The sequence below is a fragment of the Harpia harpyja genome, chromosome 7 (genome assembly GCF_026419915.1).
Source record: "Harpia harpyja isolate bHarHar1 chromosome 7, bHarHar1 primary haplotype, whole genome shotgun sequence".
In the NCBI taxonomy this organism is placed as follows: domain Eukaryota; kingdom Metazoa; phylum Chordata; class Aves; order Accipitriformes; family Accipitridae; genus Harpia; species Harpia harpyja.
In genome coordinates, this window is record NC_068946.1 from 32,981,698 (window position 1) to 32,998,533 (window position 16,836).

At 44.2% G+C, this 16,836-nt stretch overlaps 1 protein-coding gene across 4 annotated transcripts in view; it reads left to right on the plus strand.

The window, feature by feature from the left end:
- WIPF1 (WAS/WASL interacting protein family member 1) overlaps positions 1-16,836 on the plus strand; it is a 58,628-nt gene that overhangs the window by 24,714 nt on the left and 17,078 nt on the right. For all 4 annotated transcript variants that reach the window (XM_052791605.1, XM_052791607.1, XM_052791608.1 and 1 more), the window contains one exon: positions 16,649-16,737. In XM_052791605.1, the coding sequence (XP_052647565.1) occupies positions 16,687-16,737 (51 nt within the window). In that variant the 5' untranslated portion in view covers positions 16,649-16,686. The remainder of the gene's footprint in view (positions 1-16,648; positions 16,738-16,836) is intronic.

Here is a 16,836-nt window from a genome sequence, read left to right on the forward strand (position 1 = left end):
GCTTTCTGTGTTTGGAAGAAGTTTTCTTTTTATCTAGAAGCTTGTGGCCTCAGATTTGAAGTGGTTCTTAGCTCTCCGTTTAATTACCAATTCTGGTTTTGAAAGCAGAGATGTTAGGAGCCGTATTTCAGTCTGCCATATGCTAAACTTAGTCTTCAAACTTACTTAAAATAAACCCAATTTGGTTTTGCCCATGCAAGCTAGCCAAACCGTTCAGCCAGTTTGATCAGGGTTTCAGCTGTATTTACAGGACTCAGCAGATGTGATGCTAACTTTAGCTAGGGTTTAACAACTGTGACAACCACTCTTATTACAAAGAAATTAAAGGGGATATTGGCTGCCACCCTCCAAAACCTGCTGTTTCAGGGCACCTGCACTGAGCACTCCAGCCTGCAGCGACCAATTTGTTTTCTCCTCTGAGCTTTTGGTAGATTGGTATTAGCAAGGACAAATTTGAGCAGTCCTGTGGAGTAAGAGGACTTGCTGATGAAGGTTCTAAAGAGGAAATACAAGTGTTGAATGATGGTATGTGGATGCTTCTGGTTTTTGTGGGTATTTTTTTTCGTGGCAGTGGTATGCCCTACATACTTTTTTTTTTTTTATTAAACAGTACCAAACTACTACTTTTTATGCAAAAAGCTGCATTTGGAATACCAGCAGCAGCTCAACTAGACCTGCTGTCTTGCATGGAGGCAAAAAACCTCCAAAACCAGCTGCTCCCTGGGCTCACAATGAGCTCCTGCGTGGCCTGTGGAGCAGGCTGTCTCAGAGCTGCCAGCTAACACGAAGGTGCGATGCTGGCTGGGAACTGCTTCCAAAAACCTGGCAGGAACCAGGAGCTGCTGCCTGCCCCGGAGCACCTTGTCTCTCCTCAGGCAATGGCTTGCAGCTCCCACTGAGTTCAGGCAAGATGTGGATTTGCCCCTCTTAGCATATTCACCTGCCTAGCACATCCACCCGGGTCTGACCTAGGCAGTCAGCTAGATATGACCTCATGTGTGATGTCACTACGGTCCCCTGAGCCCCCTGGTAAACCTGTGCCCTCCAGGGCAGGCACCCACGTGACACGTTGCCTTTGACTACACTTGCTGCATGGAAACACTTGGTTGTCCAAGATCGTGGAAAATGGTTGGAGATATAAATATTTAAAATAAAATGCAGATAGCTGAATGGAATCGCTTGGGTTTAACTAACAATGACTTGGGCAAATGCTCTCTCTTAATGTGTGTGGACTTGACCAGATTCACAAGTAGAAAGTGGGGGGTGCTGCATGTTTCCTCGGGGTCCAGCCCAGGTTGCTGCAGTAGGCAATGTGGCTGCACTGTTTTCCTTCTCAGGAAGGCAACGCAGGACATGCTGCCTCTTTGCGCAGGCGAAGATTGACTAGTTTTTGTGCTAAGCTGCGAAAGACTTTGCCCTGCCTATTTTTTTGGCAGAATGCATTAATAATCATTCTTTCCAGCTTCTCTTCTTCGCTCGCTAGCTAAGTACTTGCCATGTGCAGCTGTAAAAAGTTGTTTCCAAAGAGAAATAAATTGGAGCAAAGACTTCTGTAATCAGAGACGTGGAGGAAAGCAGAAGGGCGTTTTCACTTTGTTGTCCTTGGTTGCTTTTGGTTTGATTTGTGCCATGCTTTAAACTAGTCCCCTTTTACAGGACTTCGGGCCCCCTTGCTTGACTGCATCTGTGTCCTCCCAGTCTTAGCTCTAGTAGCACCGACTCACCCCGTGTCCTTCCCAGGAGCAGGGGGTGATCAAGGCAGTCAGGAGTCAGTAAGAGAGACCTGTGCGGGGTCAGCAGCGCCATGTCAATACACTAGCGAAGCTATGAAAACATAAGCCTCTAGCCATAGGATTTAGATACCTAAGTTGGAAAATTTCTGTTTGGATATCAAAGTTAATGATCGCAGTTATAGTTTTTCAGGACATTTTTATTGAAAAGCTTTTCTAATTAAAGCCATTGTTTATCAAAACATATTTTTTTCCCTGAGATCAAAGGTGAATTTGACACAAAATTTAGATTTCAGAAATCAGAAAATTCTAAAATTATCTTTTAAAAGAAATTTAAGATACCTAAAGCAAATGTGGGGTCTGGTGAAATTTCTGCTCCTAAGAACAAAACCAGTTGTTTGGGTTTTTTTAATTCCTGATTAAGATAGAAATCTCTTCATGTCTCAAACTTTGACAGGACATAAAATTAGTTTCCCACTTCTATTTTTTTTTTTCCCCCAAAAACCACACATTATTAAATCCTGTAGTATACCAACATACACGAATTTTAGTGCCTTTCCAGGTGGAACAGGGAATCTAAATTCCTAGACTGAGTTAGTCTTTCATATAACATTAGAATTGCTTTGAGTTTCAAAGAACTGATGCGAAACAGCACTTGTACCTTGCCATCTATTAGATAATTGCCAAAACAAGTAGAGAAGAGTATTTCATAAATGAAATCTTCAGAAGCTATCTTTACTTATAGGACTTTCAACTGTACAATGAAAACCTTAGATTAGGTATGGACAGCTTAACTGTGTGCCCTTACTGTAGGTGTTTAAATTGGCATCATCTGCTACAGATGTGTACTGTGTACTCGGATGCATATGTGCAAATTTCACAGTCCCAATATCAATGCTCAGTCTTCAGCTAAAGTGCCAGGTGTAAAATCTGAACCCTCTGTTTCAATGTTCTCTCACCTATATTTTATAAATGTCTGTATTTCATAAATATCAAGTCCTGCTGCAAAAATAGGTGAAACTCCAAGATTTCTGTAAAAATGGCTTTATAAAGCTATTTTGAGTTGAATTTTTGTTGTAGCTCTACTCCACTAAATGAAATAAAATGTAATTGCGGTTGGTCAATACTCTGTTCTTCGGTTGGCTTATAATGGTATAAATATGAAGAATATTAGTATGGCCTGGATTTTACTCTTTGCATTTTGGCAGCTTATTTATGAAATAATTGAAACATCTCTGAGCTGTACCTTTCCTTTCCAAGTGACTTTTGACATTTTTTCTTGCCAAAAGGCAGCGTTGGAAACACTTAACAGAAAAATTAGTCCTTGTATTACTCAGGATGTTTTCCAGATTGGACCAAATGGAAATTGTCAATGATAGGAACAGCGCATGAGCATCGCGGGTGACTTGCACACATGTAAACTCAGATGCTGAAAGCTAAGGTCTCTCCTATTACACCTGGAGAGGTATTCAGTGCACTGTGGGTTAGATTTTTACTGCTTCGTAAAGAGCCAAACTAAATCCAAATAGAGGAGGCAGAGTTTCAGGTCTGTCCTTCTACCACTTCAGCTGTGAATGGGAGTCTGAGATAGCAGCCACCAGGGCATCAGGCTTCTTGCCTGGGGATGTCTCTAAACCCAGCCCACCGGTTTCACCTCCCTCACGTGATTTCAGTTCAGGAGGATGATCTGGAACTCATCTCCAGGCTGGCAGAGAGAGACGGTGTCTCCAAGCTCCCTCCTGCCTTTGCTCCTCCACCCATCCCTCCGGTTGGTCCCTGGCTTGGAGGTGACCTTCTGCAGGGCGGTAACCAAACCACTAATTTGCTCTGGAGCTGTTCTTCCTAAGAAGCGAGTCTAGAGCAGGAAATCCTCTGCAGGGTTGCTATACGTATTTCCATTAGGTAGCAGTTCGTTTCGTCCAGTAACGGGTCTTGGAGGCGGGGAAGTGCTGGTCAGCTCAGGATAAGGCATGTGGTGGATTCAGTGGTTCAGTATCGCGGGAGGAAAAGACAAGTCTTCATCTTCCCTGCTGGTAGTCTGCTTTAGCCCTAGAGCTTCAACTGGCAGCCCTCATCATTTATCATACAGATAGCATTACTACTTTTGGACCATATCTTCCTCTGGTAGAAGACTTCATAGGTCTGGAGTGAGACTAGAGCAGTTGCTATCAGCTAAGGACAGCTGATACATTATTTCACTTTTATTAAAAAATTAGGCTTTTAAGATTAAGCTTTTCTTGCTGTAGTAATAAAGGTGGTGGTTCAACATGATTAATATGGGTGTGTTATAAAATCTGTGTTTTTTAAAATAGAGAAAAAGATGGTCTGATTTAATAGATTTTATACATGATACAAAGAACCAAACAATATAGAGATGATGGCAACCTTCAATCTACTTTACTTAATGGTTATCTGGTCTGTTAGTTTTGTACAAGCCATCGAAAGATAGTTTTTTAGTTGTCTTATTGAACAATTTTTAATAGCAATAATGTATTGCTTCCTCTGTCTATTTCTCTGAAGTAAGTTGCAGAAGTTTCTTGCTGGATTCCAACCAGGCAAATAATCTGGTGGTGCAGGAACATAATGTCTTGGACTTGGTTTTTAATATGGATTAGAACAAGACTTCATTTGCCAGTACTGCCAGGATACTAGGTGATCATGTAAATTTGCATGTGAAATAATGTGTTTTCAGTAACAATGTTGCTTTTCTTTGTTGTTTCTCAATGAATCCATTTCAAACCAAAATATGTACGGTAGGATATTTAAGATTAAGATGAATCTCTTATCCTTAATTCACCTTGGGTTTTTTTTTGTTTTATTTTGCTTTTTGGTTTTTATTGCTTTGGATGCAGTTTCTACAGTTTTGTAGACCCTTTTGAAAAGATGATCACCTTTTGGCCACGGTATCCGAGCAGTCTGGGGTGAGCTAAGGTTGGCTCCAACATGAAGAAGGGGTGATAGAAGTCCTCGAGTTTGGGGAGGGGAGGAGTTGTTTGCTGAAGCAGACCCTCTGTTTCAGATTACTTTTTGCCTCCTCTTTTCCCTCCCCTTTATTACTTCCATCCTGATTTTAAAATCTCTTCCACAGATTTGTTTTTATATTGCTGAGAACCTTTAAAAATAATTACTGAAACCATAGCAGCCCATCTGAAAGCTTTCTGAGACGCAGTATGAACTACACAGCAGGCCAAACCTCAGAGGGCAGAGGCCCTCTTCCAAGCGAGCAAGAACGGATGCTGTGAGTTGCTTTGATTGCTTGTGAAAATGGACACTTTGTCGTCCAACTCCCTGCATGTGCAGATACCCAGCATACGTTGCCCAGCTTCACATATGTCAGGGTTTTGGGGCTTTGAAAGTGGTACTCATTTTTAATTACTGTAAGCTAGTTATTATATAAATCATGTAAAAAAGAGTTCCATTTTGTAGCTATTCTCAGAGTAGGATCTATGATAAAATACCAATCATAGTAAATACTAAAAACTCTGTAGTATGCAAAGTAATGGTATATTTTGTGTATATTCATTTATACCTCAGTAAGGTGAAAATTTTCCATTGCTTAATTTGCAAACTTGCCTTAATTCCATTGGGAATGTGAATTATAAAAAAGTAATTGTTTTGTAACAGCCCAGCAGAGTCGTCAAAGAACTTAACTTTCCCTGATCATGTTACTGAAATAAGCATTTAAATGGCAGATCAAATGTTATTATATAGCTTTTTGCATCGGAGGTCAGAGACAGTTTGCGAACACAGAGGATACAAGTCATATGCAGAATGAGTCCTCATTTAGTATCTAGTCAGTTTGTAAGGTCTGATGTGAGTTTCTATTCAGTTTGTGGTCTGTGAGCAGGGCACAGAGGGAAAGTTACAGGGAGTTTTTCAGTAGGTCACGGTACTTTGAGACAGATGACAGTATATCTTGCCAGTTGCTCTCCCCAAGTTCATGAAGTAAGATGCCCGCAGTGCTGAATACAAGGGATGGCATCTCTGTGCAGACTGTGGCTGTCGTCCTTGCTCCACCAGCCTTCTGCATCCAAAAGATAGTGTTGTGGGAGCCAACACCAACTTTGATTGCTGTCTGTGACACTCCTCAAATTCATTACTTATGGGCAAATATGATTCAGTGCCTCACGAATGATCTGGTTTAATGACTAACCCCGAGCTACAGTGCAAATCCCTGCACAGCAGAGAACGTCAAGGGACTTTGCAGGATGCAGTCTTCTTAATCTTCAAGTCTGATCATCCCAAATAATTCAAACACTTTCAGCAAAGTCATAAGGTACAATGGGTCTCATCCAGCCCCCTCTGAAAACTAGCCTGAGCCTTTCCACGAACTCTGAGAGTAAAATCAGACTCTCCACCTCCACCCCTTTTAGTGGAGGTTTGGAGTCTCGGCACTTTGCAGCCTCAAATCATCCAAAATTAACTTTTGGAATGGAAAATAATTTTTTTTTTCTTTTTAATTAAAATCTCTACCAGACCTCATTGCCTCTTTCTCACAAAACTGATTTATGGGGCTTACCGCACTGAACTGAGGCTTTTATTGACAGTAACCTGGCTCTGAGGTGGTAGTCGTTTTTCTGAACTGTCTTTGGCGGAGCAGGCTGCCTTACATTATGAAGATCTGGGGCTGGGTTTTGTTTTGTTTTTCCTACACTCGGGGCAGATCAGTCTTTGATTGTGGCTCTAATGACAGGTATTCATGTTACTCTCTAATTCATATCGACACCTGGGCTGTAAAAACTAATGCACTCTTGCTTGTGTAGTTGCTCTTTCCCTGCTGACTGCCCAGGCCGCTTAACATTTTGTTTGGGCTTTTGATGTGAAATCTGAACTAATCTCTGTGCACTGTAGTTTTTCAACATTCTTATAGGAATATTGCAATATTTACAAGAGAGAAGGATTGGAAAATGGTGTTTTAAATGAATTCCACATGTCTGGACCTTATATGCCTCAGATTTCCCCTTCAGAGGTAGTTGCTATTTTAATATTATTTTATAGATGCTGGCTTTAGTAGACCAGTCACAGTTCACTGCAGGTTTAGTAAGACTTAGCTGATGGTGATGAAGAAAACACTTTATGTTAAAAAAGCCTATTTGAATGCTGAAGCCAACTGAATTCTAAACCTACACCTACTGAGAAGTAGAATAATCTGACAGTGTGTCAGCGCCTTGATCCTTTTCTGTATGCCTTCACTATAGTAAAATGCTTTCGACTACAGCTTCATGTCATCCTGTTGGTCAGAAGAGAAAGGTGAATGAACACAGCTTCAGCAATGGCATTACGCAGGTCACAACGTTATTAATTTAGTGCCCTGGGCACGGAAAGGATGTGGCATGGGATGTCCTAGAGCTCCCACGATGTAACCTGTGGCTCCAAACAGGCTCTTTTCATCCCACCCTCAGGATTTGCAGAGAGAAGTCCCTCTCCTTATAACAGCTGCTGTGAAGGGGACCCATGGCACGCCAGTGGGCAACTGAGGTGAGCAGAAGACCACCAGCAAAATCCCAGGGCTCACTCACCAAATTTGGTTCCTATGACTTCTTTCCATGCTGGCTGAAAGTTGCAACAACTCAAGTGTCCAAAAAAACCATTCAGACTAATTCCTGATACTTTTTGGCCTGTTGTGCTAGAAAACGGGGGGGGGGGGGGGGGGAGATATCTTCCAGAATTCTGTCAATTTGATTCAAATGGCAGAATTGCTTTCATGCTACAGAAAGGAAACAAGTGGTCAGACCCATAGCAGCCTCAAAAAAACCCAATGGAGCAATAGGTGGAAAGGCAAAAGGCGGGGACACTAATGTGAACTAAAGTTATTTTCCCATGGTAACAAGCTGGGGGCTCCAAGGCCCAGCCCGTGCCTTTCCGCCTCTGGGTCACCAGGTGTGGGGTGTGGGAGACATCCCTTCCTGCCCTCCGCCTGCCTCTCTGTGCAGGCTGCCTGCCACCGTCAAGCCACAAATGACCCTGTCCGGTCGGAGAGCTGAGTGGTGCCGCGTTGTGAGGATAAGGTGGTGGAAAGGGTCCTGCTCTTCAGGACTTTTTCCAACTTATTGCAATGCTTTTTTTCTGATTTAGGACCCAGCGAGCTAGAGGCAGTACTCAGAAGTCCTTAATTTCTGAACTAGCCTGGTCACCCTACTAACAGCTCCTAGAGCTTAAGATGGCTAAAGTTTTGGGGAGAACGCTGTGCAGCAAAGCACATGCTGCTGAACAAGCCACATGACACTGAGTGATCACCTCAGCAGTAATGAGACACTGGAAAAAGCAGCCCCATCGGAGAGAAGATCTTGGTCTATGTATTAGGAACAGTAGTTTGTGAACACAAAATGTTCACAAGGAGGAACAGGCGAGGGAATAAAATGAAGAGAGACATCAGGTCCTTGTTGCCCCACATATGTTGTCCCTATGCGGAGAGGTTGTCCCTACAGCCTCTCCAGAGCACCATTACAAGGGTCCCTTTCTTTAGGGCTGCACGCTGAGGTCGCCTCCAGCCTGGGTGAATCCCTTCTTGGCCGCGTTGGGCAGTGTGCCTAGGATAACACAGCCTTGTGCGTTGTTTCAAACACTCGGGTTGACTAAAGGCTGTCTTGCATGGTACATGATTGAATATTGCAGGCAGCTGTGCTCTGGACGCTGGAAGTAAGAGCTCAGGCACAAACAGCTCGGTCCTTAACCATCACTTCTGCCTGGGAGAGAGGGTGAAGCTGTTTGCTGTAGGGCTTTTCTTTGTGGAGGGGCTGGGGGAAGGGCTTTTCATTTTTTGGCAGGGAGGCAGGAGTAGGGAGGGAGCTGTAGGAGGTTGCAATGTCTCAAGTTGTGTCCTCCTGTCCCGAGGGCTGGGATACAGCCCAGTAACTCTAGATTTCTCTGCTGCATTTGGCCCCGATCTCCTACTGAGGAATGACACATAGGTACTTGTTTTAAAACACCAACGAGGCTCCCTCCCGTGGTGCCTGGTGCAGGGGCTTTGCTCCAGGCGTCGTTTGCATGGCTGAGGTCCCGCTCCTCAGGGCAGGGTTGCTGTGGCGGGTGGTGTGAGCCAATTCTCAGAGTCTGAGGGAACAGGACTATTTCTGTACATCTCTGGAAGCACTGGCTGAAAGAAATTATAGGAGCATGGGTTGGATGGAAGTAATTTCTGTTTTCAGTGAGTCAGAGAGATACTTTCTGCTATAGTGTATTTGCTCTCACATTATCAGCTTTTCTCAAGTCAGCATCCAAACACTTAAACTGACCAAAAGCTTTGCTGCTTCTTTCAAATAGTGACTATATTGGTGACTGGGGGCAGTCCTCCAAAGCTACCCATTGCCTATGATCCTCTGCATATCTTGAAAAATATGTTACTGAAAAGAAAAAAGCTTTTTAAAATACTTGGATTAAAACAACATTCTGACACCATAGCGGCCTATTTCTTAGCTGTAATTTTCCATGGATGCAGTGCCACTGGATTTTCGCCATGTAACTCCTGCTTGCCTTTGACAGATGAGGTTTGCTGGATGCAACTTGTCATGGACCCCACAGTTGTGTGCTGGCTCAGTGGTCTGATAGTTCACTTGTCACTGACACTCCCCAGTAACCTGCTTTGTTACAGTTTTCCTGTGATGCTAAGAGGTAGATCGAAAGTGTTTAGGGGGTTTTAAGGCTCTGGGAAATTGCCCAGTGTGAGCTGCAGCCAGTGCTGCCTGCAAGGTCACTGCACTTGGCTGGGTGCTTGGGGATGAGGGAGGTGAGCATGAGGGGTGGAGGAAGATGGAGATGCCATAGGGTTGGCAGGACGCGGGTGCCTGGGATAACACGTACAGAGACGTGAAAGCACCTCACGACGTCCTCTCATTTTTTTTTCTAACTAGTCTTGTGCTTTGTTTGCTGTTGTGGTTATTTATCTTACTTTTCCTCACTACCCCCCTAGTACCTGCACCTCTCACATAGCTCAGTTGCACTGTTGTAAGCGGTAAAAGATTAGAACTCTGCAATTTATTGAAAAGGGTCTGTCTAAAACAAAACAAAACAATATCATCTCTCTGCAGCCTAAGTAGGGCTGAAAAAATGCTCACTGTGATACTGGCCTGACATGTGTTTCTTCCCCAGGAATGCCCAGTGCACTCCTGCCAGAGACCTCCAGGCTCTTGCTTTCCTCTTCTCTCCTTTTTGGCCCCTGACCATAGCAGAATGGCGTTGCATCCCCCAAGTCGGTCACTGCTGAATTTGTAAAGACACAGTTCCCCGTGGCAGATCTTCCTGTTCTTGCCAGCTCCTGTGCGTCATTCAGGTTGGGCTAAGTCCTATTTTGGGGCCACACAGACCTCATCCACTTTACGCATGTGCCCATGAATGAAGCCTACCATCCATCACCCCTCCGAGGGCCATTTGTGGAAAGAAAAAGGAAGCTCTGACTTGGGGTCTGGGCAAGAGCTCTCTGGCATCGCTGGTACCGGCCACTTTCTCTGCCCTGACATTTTGCATAGGGGATGGCATTTTTCAGTCTGGGTGGAAAGTCATACCACTCATTTCAGGTACTGTGGAGAGTTTCTCTGAAATGCGAAAAGTCCCAAATAAAGCTGGCTTCCTCTCTCTGGCAGCAGCAGCTCCCCAGAATTTCCCTGGGTGTCATGCATCCAAAGTAACTTCTCCTCTGTTGGTCTGTCTTTTGGCTGTCCAGATCTCTGCAAGTGGTTTCAAGGGTGAAACGTTAGTGCCTCCTTTCGCTACCATGGCTTCCTCCAGACAGGACAGGACAATTTGCATTCTCACACCCTTGTAATGTCCTTTCTCAGGCCACAAAGTCTTGTAATCCCTGCACCAAAAGAAGTGTCGTTTCAGCCAGAAACCATCCTTAAAAGACCAGTCACTTATGTTAAAAGACCCAAAAATACTGAGAGTAACATTTTAGTGTCACTTTCTTCCTCCAGAGCTCCTTGGCTTCGAAAGGTTTATCCCAGTTAGGAGGAGGAAAGTCCAGGCTCTCCTGCTGAGTATAGGGTGGTTACACAGCAACCCCGCCCCGTGTCTCAATTAAAACTTGTATCAGGTTACTTCTGCACCTGTCAGGCTTTTCACTGCTCTGTGTGTGAGTGACTGAGGCCAGAAAGTCTCCTAAATAATCTTTCTTCACCCTGTAGGGGAATTCCTCTTCAGTATATTCAGGTAGCTTCATGCTGTACTGGGTTTGGTTTGGTGCCCTTGTTGTTAAAACTATCTATCTGTATATTTATTTTTAGGTCTCTACATATTTAGAAACTTTTATAAAAAGAGAAGAAGAAAAATACCTGATTTTTTTAGATGGGATTTACTGGCATGGTGTTGCATGGGAGGAGTGTCTTCAGCATCCTCTAAAGCTCTCATTCACACCTTGCTGCACTCCCGCACCAACTCTCTGAAAGCAGAGAGCCCCTATGGCCTTTGGAGGATACGGTAGTGGAACATGGGACATGTAGACTTACTGATGACTCAGGTCCACTGAGGAAAGTGGGAGCGGGGGGACTTGAACAAATTTCATGACATCTTGGTAACACTTTTTATCAAAACAGTTTAATAGTTCTGGACTTTGTTAAAAAACAGAAATGAAAAAATATTGTGGTCTGTATGAAGCTGATTTTAAATGATTTTCCAACTACTTTGTAATGTGTTTACAGTTAGTTATCCTTTTTGTTTTGAGAGCTACCTTACCGAAGTACTTGGTAACCTAGCCCAATTTCCTCAAATTCAGATTTTTAAAAATTTTCCCTACTTTCATTAGCAGGAAGTAATGCATTTTGAAAGAACCAAATCAATAATGATTTGGAAGTTAGGTCCTTTTGCATAGAGGGCCAATCAGCATTTTAATGGGCGACTTTGGGGTTTTTTCCCCTGAAGTTCTATCAATTCTATTTTATTTCTACAGTTGTTTGTTCCTTCCTCTTTTTTTGCTTGGAAATTAATCATGCAGGAAATGATTAACCGCAGCGAGCTGTCTGTCTGCCTCTGACTCAATGTGTTTAAGAGGGGGCACCTCGAAGCAGCTCAAAATGGCTGACTAGATGCAAACAGTGCACTTGCAGTCCAGTTGTTCGCACTGTCCACCCCGCGTTAAGTGTCACATTTCTTTTTAGCATTTGTAATGCTCCTGAAATGATTTCTGAAGTACCAAATTAAATCTGAAATGCCCAGAATTTGTGTTTGACGGAATTCAGTTTAGTGCCACTTTTGCTTATTGCTCTTCCTGGATTACTTCGCGGAGCAAGGGGCTCTTTGCAGAATGCAACGTATACTTTCTCTCTCCTCTGTTTTGGTTTTAAAATGAAATTAGTTTTTACCATGATGCGTTGCATATCATAGTGTTTTAATACCTTGTCTGATAGCGACTGCCGGGCGTGCCTGGTAGCTTGCAAAAATCAGAGCTTCCTTATGCAGCTCGGATCATATGATTTACCTGGGATCAGGCGGGCAGCTCTGGGGCATCTCGTTTGCTAACGGCTGGCGTGACTTTCTTAAAAGACAGCAGACGCAGGCTGCGTGCACACCCCTCTCGAGAAGGTTGCCCGTGGTCTGCAGGCAGGCTGCCCTGGCACCGGGGTTGTAGCGGAGGCGGTGCAGAGCAAGTGTGAGGGCTGCGGTGGGGTGCCTGCTCATAGCGATGGCAGCCCCGATCGGATCAGGGCTGGACCTCCGGAGGAAACGGCAGCGTGCATGGTGCTGCTGGCGCCTGCCTCGCAGTGGGAGAGCAGCTGCCGACGCTGCCGCCAGCTGTGGAAATCCTTCTCTCTTGCTGACAATACGACCTTTGTGTTCGGTTGGGGCTCCAGGGCCGACGCTGTGGTGTACGTGTGTGGGTTAGTTACCATAATCCTTTCTGTTGCACCACCAATACTCATCTAGATATAACGTTTCCATATAGCTTCTCAAAAGCTGTTATAATTTACACTACTGCCTAGAAAATACGCAAGGGCATGTGTCCTGGCTTTCAAAGTACCGATATGCCTTCAGCCTTGGTCTTTTCAAATTGGTTCCTTTTCAACACCCTGCAGCACCAAGTGTTATCAGCAACTTGGTTGTTAACAGATTTGGTAGGTAAAATTTATTACTGCGTGGATCAGTCACTATTTTAGGTATTTTATAGTGTCAGCTGTTAGCAATTGAACATAATGTCCATTTCTTCAATCTGGCTCTTTCCCACTGACCAAAAGCAAATAATGAACTGAGTCGATTGCTGAAGTGTAGGACAGTAACCAAAGCTTTCCTCTAACTGCAGAGTTACGCTTAACATCTTAGAACATCTCTATGCTCTGTGCAAAACAGTGATCCTGCGAATTAGTGATGAACAAAGCAGCTGCGGAATTCAAGTTCAGCATTGTGCTGACTCAGCTGCTTTGGTTCTGCAGCCCCAGAGGTGCTGCTCATCCCAAGGGTCAGCCCCAGCACTGCCCTGTGCTGTGTGGGCAAGCCCCCAGGTCGCTGCATCTCTTCAAATACATTATTATTCTTCCTACAGGCTTATAGTGATCAAATTTAAAAATACAGAGAGCACCTTTTTTTTTTTTCTCTTACAAAAAGTCAGACAAAGAAATAGATTGTACAAAATCTAACAACCGAGCAGCAAGAGTGAGTTAGAGCTTCAAAGACAGAGGTGCTGTTTCTTGCTGCAAAGTTTCAGCTTGAGTTTCTGAAATTCTCTTTCTCAGCAGCAGAAGCAGAGTCAGAGTGTGACAAAAGTAAGAGTGAAGTATCATAACTTATGTTTTAAGCTAAAATTTGACAAACTAGGGTGTTTTACTGGCTCTGTAAGTGTATGCATTATACTTTTGTGTGCAGGCACACAGGTCTCTGAGTCATGCCATATGATCTTTTTTCTGATGGCTCCTAAAGGAAGTGTGTGCTCTAGAACATCATGAGTAAACAACTCTGCGGGATGCTTGCATTAAACTTCAAGCCAGTTCTGCCTGAGTTTGGCCTATTACAGAAGCTTGTCCTGTGCTTCCAAAATGCCATTTTCCAGACCCCCCTGCTAACTGCTCTGGGGGTTACAGGGCTTGTTCAGCAGTAGCTAAATGCTAAGTTCACAGTGTGCAGCTGTGTACCTAATTTCCACTCCTGTCCTGTTGAGAAAGCCCTTCAGTACCAGAAGAGGTACTAGCTGGTGACTACAGGTAAATCGGAGAATGTCATCCCTCTGGAATATGGGATAGGGAAAGAGGGGGCACCCAGAGCCTTTCTCCCCCTTACCTCCTTGCAAATAATGTGTGCAGGGAGGATTTTGGAGGGGCTGGATGTGTTCATGGGTGGTGGCTTCCCCTTAGAGAACTCAAGCTTCGAGTGATACCTTTCTTCCCCTCTGTCCCCACCAATTCCTTAAGAAGCTGATCTAAACCAGCCCAGTTAAAAGGAAAAAAAAAGTAGACCAGACCACCACAAGCATGCAGAAAGCAATCGCTTAACTGACAGGGAGGTAGACAAGTTATGACATTTGCAAAAATACTGCTTTTTAGAGAGAGCGCTTCACAGACCAGCTGGCTCACTTGCTGCATTCAGGTCTGAGCTGCCTTAAGGAATTCATTTAAAAGTCTGGTATCAAACCAAATTTTATTCTGCCTGCTCCAGAAACTTTCCGATGGCACATGGAATGTCAAGGAGACTCACGGTGCATTGTCCAGACTGCTTTGGCCTCTTATCAAAGCAGTGCAGAGAGCAGAATTTCTCTTTCTCTTTTTAATCAGTTGAAGGAGTTAAAAGCTTGGTGAAATAGCCTAATGGCACAGTTATGCTAGAGACAACTGCAGCTGTGAAAAGACTGTGTTAAGAAACCGGATGGTTGTGGTCTGCTGTAAGAAATAATTTTCCTGTTGACTATTTTTTTAAACAGGAAGCTGAAGAACAAAGCAGCATTAGTCTTGGTGCTTTTAATAGGCTTCAGATTTCAAATATTGCATTTAGGATAAACAGATCGGGAAATGATAGGGCTTTGTGCAGAGTTCTATGTAACAACTGAGAGCTAGAAATACAGAAGACAGGAATATAACTGAATTGAAGCAGATCCTCTGAATGTGAAGGTGGTGCTTCTCGGGAGACGCCATCAGGCGCGCAGTAACGCACCAGAGGACGGATGAGAGCACACTGGTCCATTTGCAGGACTTTGCGAACGCATGTGTTTGCACAGCACTGCACAGGCTTGGCTTCGCACAGTTTCCTTTTTGTCAGTCAGTCTGTCCATCTGCCAGCTTCCCCTCTGCTCTGCTTGCTCTTTCACAGTAACCGGAAAGAGAAACACTTTCTGCAGTACAGGAGAAGAAAACCTGCAAACACTAGAGACAGTGGTAGTGCCTCATGCCACTTTGAACTCCATGTTTTTTTCTAGATAGTCAGCCAGAGCGAGGGGTGATGTGTCCAACTCCTTTCCAAGCCCTTTCCTCCCTAAAGACTTTAGACAAAAGCCATTAAAGTCTTATTTCAGAAAAGCTTTCTTCTGAGAAAGGTAGCTCAGCAGGTTTGTTGGTTGGTTGGGGTTTTTTTTGGGGGGGGGGGTTATAGCTGTATTCTAATTCTTTTGAAGCATGAGCATCTGATGAGATAAATCTGTACCTCTAATCATTTTTTTTCTCACACACATATCATGGATCATCTCAGAGCCATTACAGGCTTTGTAGATGGTGACTCACCTCAAACCCTCACTGCAAATGTCACTTTGTTCCATTCACAACATTTTCCTAATGCTCATTTAAACTGTAAAGGGTAGTGTGCCTAGCATGAAGTTGATTTGGCAGATACTGTGCTATTACGCTTCTCCTTGGTTTTATCAAAAACAATTAAGTGACTTCAGAAAGTAAGAGCTGTGTATTCTTGTAAATAACTGCCCTGGGGAACTTGGCCATCAGCCTGGGCTTGTCTGGAGAATAACCCTTATTCTTATTCCCACTGTGTTTGCCTGTCTTGTGCAAACATTATATAAATGGTGGCAAATCACTGTTACTAAAGCTGGCTCAGGTGAATGGGCAAGAGCAAAGCACATCCTGAAATGCCATAGCACCATTAGAAAACCCCTGGAGCCTCCGATAGGCACAGTTCTAGCGAGCAGTGTGCCAAAATGCCACAAAAAGCCCTTGTGACTTGAAAAAAATTCCTCGATGCTTGTCCTTTCTTTTTTATCGTTTAATATTTTTGTTGTAATGAAGTTCTACATCTCAGGTGTGACCCTCCTAGGATTGCCCTAGGTTGGAAGTTCTGCTTGGGGTGGGGAAAAACAGGAGCCTGGTCTCCAGCAGGGAAGCCCGAGCTTTGGCAGCCAGGCTTTTCCCTCTGCAGCAGCCTGCGGCTGAGAGGCTGGGCTGCCTGCTTGCTCTTCCTCCTCTGGGAAAGCGCACAGAGCAAGGCTGTGTGTGCTGCTCCTGAGGAGGAGGAAGGTGCATTCAGAGGTGATGATGGAGCTTGGAGTCTTCAGAGCGAGCAGGGAGAAAGGAAGAAGCATGAGTCCTTCCTAGAGTTCTGCTGTTCTACCCCACCCATAACTGTGTGTGTGTGTGTGTGTGTATCTTCGAGCAATTTAAGGGCTTTAAAAGGTCAGCATCTGAGTATGATCTTAAAGAGATGATGCCTTCTTGAAGCAAGGGTTGATGGTATAGCTATGGGATTATCCTGAAGTACTTCCACAGGAACAAGATTGCATTTTTGTGCATTGCCATAGCAATGCATGGGTTGCTTACGTGTGCAAAACTGGATCTGTATCTCTGTGAGTTTGTATGGCAATGGGGATCATGTAGGGAGCCCCTGTTTAAGGATGCAGCTGGTTTCCATACAATGAAACATGAAGTGCTTTTTACAGACTATTTAGACTTAGAAAACGCAGCAGATAAACCTGTTAGCTGCAAGGATGTTTTTTAGCCCAGTAGAAATTTATTTATTAAGATGTATTAATCTCTGGGCCTTGTGTGTTTCTGTGTTTTGCTATGCAGGTTTCTTAGCAAGACCAGACAGAGCTCAGCCTTCCATCATGCCCGTGCCTCCCCCTCCAGCTCCCCCTCCCCCCCCAACTCTGGCCTTGGTAAGTTTTACAGGAGGTAAATGTACCGTATACACTGTCCTCTGTTGCTGCTTGTCATATTGAGCGGGACGTCCAGAGGCACTGAGGTGTGGACAAGGG